This window comes from Volvox carteri, assembly GCF_000143455.1.
Source record: "Volvox carteri f. nagariensis unplaced genomic scaffold VOLCAscaffold_59, whole genome shotgun sequence".
Taxonomy (NCBI): domain Eukaryota; kingdom Viridiplantae; phylum Chlorophyta; class Chlorophyceae; order Chlamydomonadales; family Volvocaceae; genus Volvox; species Volvox carteri.
In genome coordinates, this window is record NW_003307602.1 from 474,353 (window position 1) to 476,545 (window position 2,193).

A 2,193-nucleotide genomic window follows, 5' to 3' on the forward strand; every position below is an offset into this window, starting at 1 on the left:
GCGGGTGACGTCCGTGATGTGGGTGACGTCCGTGATGCGGGTGACGTCCGTGATGCGGGTGACGTCCGTGGTGCGGGTGACGTCCGTGATACGGGTGACGTCCATGGTGCGGGTGACGTCCGTGGTGCGGGTGACGTCCGTGATGCGGGTGACGTCCGTGATGCGGGTGACGTCTGTGGTGCGGGTGACGTCCGTGATGCGGGTGACGTCCGTGGTGCGGGTGACGTCCGTGATGCGGGTGATGTCCGTGATGCGGGTGACGTCCGTGGTGCAGGTGACGTCCATGATGCAGGTGACGTCCGTGATGCGGGTGATGTCTGTGATGCAGGTGACGTCCGTGGTGCTGGTGACATCCGTGGTGCAGGTGACATCCGTGATGCGGGTGACGTCCATGATGCGGGTGACGTCCGTGGTGCGGGTGACGTCCGTGGTGCGGGTGACGTCCGTGGTGCGGGTGACGTCCGTGGTGCGGGTGACGTCCGTGGTGCGAGTGACGTCCGTGGTGCGGGTGACGTCCGTGATGCGGGTGACGTCCGTGGTGCGGTCGACGTCCATGATGCCCCGGGTGACGTCCGTGATGCGGGTGACGTCTGTAATGCGGGTGACGTCCCTGATGCGGATGACGTCCGTGATGCAGGTGACGTCCGTGGTGCGGGTGACGTCCGTGGTGCGGGTGACGTTTGTGGTGCAGGTGACGTCCGTGATGCAGGTGACGTCCGTGGTGCGGGTGACGTCCGTGGTGCAGATTAGATCCGTGATGCGGGTGACGTCCGTGGTGCGGGTGACGTCCGTGATGCAGGTGACGTCCGTGGTGCCAGTGACGTCCGTGGTGTGGGTGACGTCCGTGGTGCGGGTGACGTCCATGGTGCAGGTGACGTCCGTGATGCGGGTGACGTCCGTGGTGTGGGTGACGTCCGTGATGCCGGTGACGTCCGTGGTGCGGGTGACGTCCGTGGTGCGGGTGATGTCCGTGATGCGGGTGATGTCCGTGGTGCAGGTGACGTCCGTGGTGCCAGTGACGTCCGTGATGCAGGTGACGTCAGTGATGCGGGTAACGTCCGTGGTGCGGGTGACGTCCGTGGTGCGGATGACGTCCGTGATGCTGGTGACGTCCGTGGTGTGGGTGACGTCCGTGGTGCCAGTGACGTCCGTGGTGTGGGTGACGTCCATGGTGCGGGTGACGTCCATGGTGCGGGTGACGTCCATGGTGCAGGTGACGTCCGTAATGTGGGTGACTTCCGTGGTGTGGGTGACATCCGTGATGCCGGTGACGTCCGTGGTGCGGGTGACGTCCGTGGTGCAGGTGACGTCCGTGATGCAGGTGACGTCCGTGGTGCTGGTGACATCCGTGGTGCGGGTGACGTCCGTAATGCGGGTGACGTCCGTGGTGTGGGTGACGTCCGTAATGCGGGTGACGTCCGTGGTGCGAGTGACGTCCGTGATGCGGGTGACGTCCGTGGTGTGGGTGCCGTCCATGATGCGGGTGACCTCCGTGATGCGGGTGCCGTCCGTGGTGCGGGTGCCGTCCGTGATGCGGGTGACGTCCGTGGTGCGGGTGACGTCCGTGGTGTGACATGCTGGGGTGTCATGGATGCGACTGGAAGGGGCCCGGGGGGCCCATGCTGGGGTGATGTGGATACGACTCGAAGGGGCCCAGAGGGTCCATGCTGGGGTGTTGTGGATGCGACTGGAAGGGGCCCGGGGGGCACATGCTGGGGTGTCGCGGATGCGACTGGAAGGGGTCCGGAGGGCCCATGCTGGGGTGTTGTGGATACGACTCGAAGGGGCCCAGAGGGTCCATGCTGGGGTGTCGCGGATGCGACTGGAAGGGGCCCGGGGGGCACATGCTGGGGTGTCGTGCATGCGACTTGAAGGGGCCCGGAGGGCCCATGCTGGGGTGTCATGGATGCGACTGGAAGGGGCCCGGGGGGCACATGCTGGGGTGTTGTGCATGCGACTGGAAGGGGCCCGGAGGGCCCATGCTGGGGTGTCGTGCATGCGACTGGAAGGGGCCCGGAGGGCCCATGCTGGGGTGTCGCGGATGCGACTGGAAGGGGCCCGGGGGGCCCATGCTGGGGTGTCGTGCATACGACTCGAAGGGGCCCAGAGGGCCCATGCTGGGGTGTCGCGGATGCGACTGGAAGGGGCCCGGGGGGCACATGCTTGGGTGTCGTGCATGCGACTTGAAGGGGC

At 66.6% G+C, this 2,193-nt stretch overlaps 2 protein-coding genes across 2 annotated transcripts in view; both read left to right on the forward strand.

The window, feature by feature from the left end:
• Nucleotides 1-1,050, forward strand: part of VOLCADRAFT_66771 (uncharacterized protein) — a gene marked incomplete at both ends in the record, with an annotated part of 7,973 nt that extends 6,923 nt beyond the window's left edge. The window contains one exon of the mRNA XM_002956220.1: nucleotides 751-1,050. Coding sequence (XP_002956266.1) covers nucleotides 751-1,050 — 300 coding nt within the window. The remainder of the gene's footprint in view (nucleotides 1-750) is intronic.
• A 581-nt stretch (nucleotides 1,051-1,631) lies between these two features.
• On the forward strand, nucleotides 1,632-2,066 carry VOLCADRAFT_45155 (uncharacterized protein; the record flags this gene model as incomplete). The annotated part of the gene is made up of 1 exon (XM_002956221.1): nucleotides 1,632-2,066. A coding segment is annotated over one exon (435 nt), but the record flags the coding sequence as incomplete, so codon positions are not given.
• Between the last annotated feature and the right edge of the window lie 127 nt (nucleotides 2,067-2,193).